The sequence below is a fragment of the Penaeus vannamei genome, chromosome 43 (genome assembly GCF_042767895.1).
Source record: "Penaeus vannamei isolate JL-2024 chromosome 43, ASM4276789v1, whole genome shotgun sequence".
Classification (NCBI taxonomy): Eukaryota; Metazoa; Arthropoda; class Malacostraca; order Decapoda; family Penaeidae; genus Penaeus; species Penaeus vannamei.
The window spans coordinates 13,193,418-13,195,888 of record NC_091591.1 but is presented as its reverse complement, the minus strand read 5'-3'; the positions used below and the strand labels follow the sequence as shown (position 1 = coordinate 13,195,888).

General features: G+C 59.9%; 1 protein-coding gene across 1 annotated transcript; it reads left to right on the top strand.

The window, feature by feature from the left end:
• Window positions 1-63: 63 nt before the first annotated feature.
• On the top strand, window positions 64-1,065 carry LOC138860801 (DNA-directed RNA polymerase I subunit RPA2-like). The gene has a single exon (XM_070119141.1). It carries the CDS (start codon window positions 64-66, stop codon window positions 1,063-1,065), a length of 1,002 nt encoding a protein of 333 aa, XP_069975242.1.
• The last annotated feature ends 1,406 nt before the right edge of the window (window positions 1,066-2,471 follow it).

The window sequence follows — 2,471 nt, the reverse complement described above, 5'->3', positions numbered from 1 at the left end:
ACGGAGGCCCACGAGTACTGCGTCCCGAATGAGGCGCTTTATCTCGGCGTGGTTGCCGCCGTCATGCCGTTCATCAACCACATCCCGGTCCAGAGGGCAATGGTCAGCTGTAAGCTCGGAAAGCAGGCGTTCGGCAAGAAGAGGGCCATTGCTGAGGATCAGGACTACCTTAAATCCCCAGAGACGCCTCTGGTCGTGTCCCTCGTGGGGAAGGCGCTCGGGTTGGAACAGACATATGGTGGGAGGAGGGCTATTGGGGCTATCATGCCCATTGGGCTGGGTATTTCAGCTGACGACGGCATCGTCTTCAGGAAAAAATCCGCCGAAAGTGGCATGTTTGACGTGACTCACATTTCCACGTTCAATATCCACGTCGGCAATTCCTCCTACACGTGTGCCGAGCCTGGTCAGCGTTTGTCTGCTGGCGAGCCCGTGTGCGTTCTGAACGGTAGGAAGAAGTGTTTCCTGCCCTCGGAATGCCAGTCCCCAGACATCTTGAAAGTGACCTACAATGGCCATATATCGTCCCTGCAATTCACGGTCAAGTATACCAACCCCTTGGTTGTCGGAGACAAGATGGGGGACTCAGCCGGCATGAAGGGCGTCGTATGCCAGCTGCGGGACGACAACGAGCTCCCCAGGACGAAGGACGGGACCATCCCGGACATATTCTACAATTCGCTTTCTTTCCCGAAGCGAATGACCTTCGGCCTGATCATGGAAATGGCTCTGGGGAATTATGTGGTTCACAAGCAGCAGGTGCAGTACGGCACAGCCTTCCAGAAGAAATGGTCCGCCCAGACCATTTTCGAGACGATGCGGGCTGAGGGAGTTCCTTTCAAGCAGGAGTTCTTCTCGCCCCAGGGACACCCCCTTGGCGAGACGTTCTGCGGTCCGTTCTTCCTCATGCGCCTCAACCACTTGGCGAACAAGAAGGGTAACGTTTGCTACATGCCCAGAATGGAGCTGGGCGCGCCCCTCCCCGTCCACGGCTTGTCTCAGGGCGGAGGTCTACGCATGGGTGAGATGGAGATTAGCTCCATGATGTCCAGCAACAGCGACTAAGAGCTGAGGTCCTTCTTCAAGCCCCAACTCGGACGATATCCCTACTGCCGCCGCTGCAAACTCTTTGCCGAGTGCATTCGCAAGTACGTGTTCTGCCCTCGGTGCAAGGAGCACGGCAATGTTGCCATGATGGAGATTCCCGTGGCAACCAAGCTGTGGATGGACCAGTGCAATCTATTGGGAGTTGGCTTCAAGATTTCCCCCCTGGACTAAGAAAAAACCCAGCCGCCCTAACTGAACCCCGCAAGCGAGGGCGCGAAGGGCGTGGCGGCGTCCTTGGACAGCGACAGCACCGACGACGAGCCCATGGAAGTGGACGAAGGCACGGCGCCCGCACACCCCGTGGTGGAGGCGGCGAAGCTGAAGCCCGACCCCGTGAAGGAACCCGCCTCGTCCTCGTCCTCGTCCTCGTCCTCGTCCTCGTCCTCGTCCTCGTCCTCGGACAGCGACAGTAGTGAGAACGACCCCGTAGAAGAAGTCCCCGTGAAGGACGAACCCGAAGAAGACCCCGTAGAAGAAGAAGACCCCGTAGAAGAAGACCCCGTAGAAGAAGACCCCGAGTGTCTGCTCGAGCACCTCGAGGACCAGCGCCTCCCCGCGTTGACGGCGGCCGAGTTCCAGGAGCGCATGGAGGGCTTCGAGTCCTACTTCCTGAATGCCAAGGGCGAAGAAGACCCCGTAGAAGAAGACCCCGTAGAAGAAGAAGACCCCGTAGAAGAAGAAGACCCCGTAGAAGAAGACGACCCCGTAGAAGAAGACCCCGTACAGGAGGAGGACGACCCCGTACAGGAGGAGGACGACCCCGTACAGGAGGAGGACGACCCCGTACAGGAGGAGGACGACCCCGTACAGGAGGAGGAGACGATCTCCGGGTACAGATAGAGGACGACCCTGTACAGGAGGAGGACGACCCTGTACAGGAGGACGACGACCCTGTACAGGAGGAGGAGACGACCCTGTACAGGAGGACGACGACCCTGGTACAGGAGGAGGACGACCCTGCCAGGAGGATGACGACCCTGTACAGAGGAGGACGACCCCGTACAGGAGGACGACGACCCCGTACAGGAGGACGACGACCCCGTACAGGAGGAGGACGACCCCGTACAGGAGGAGGACGACCCCGTACAGGAGGAGGACGACCCCGTACAGGAGGAGGACGACCCCGTACAGGAGGAGGACGACCCCGTACAGGAGGAGGACGACCCCGTACAGGAGGAGGACGACCCCGTACAGGAGGACGACGACCCCGTACAGGAGGACGACGACCCCGTACAGGAGGACGACGACCCCGTACAGGAGGACGACGACCCCGTACAGGAGGACGACGACCCCGTACAGGAGGACGACGACCCCGTACAGGAGGACGACGACCCCGTACAGGAGGAGGACGCCCCCACAAAACA

Excerpts from the sequence above, each read along its gene's own strand:
- LOC138860801 (XM_070119141.1), top strand. The coding sequence starts at position 64 with ATGCCGTTCATCAACCACATCCCGGTCCAGAGGGCAATGGTCAGCTGT.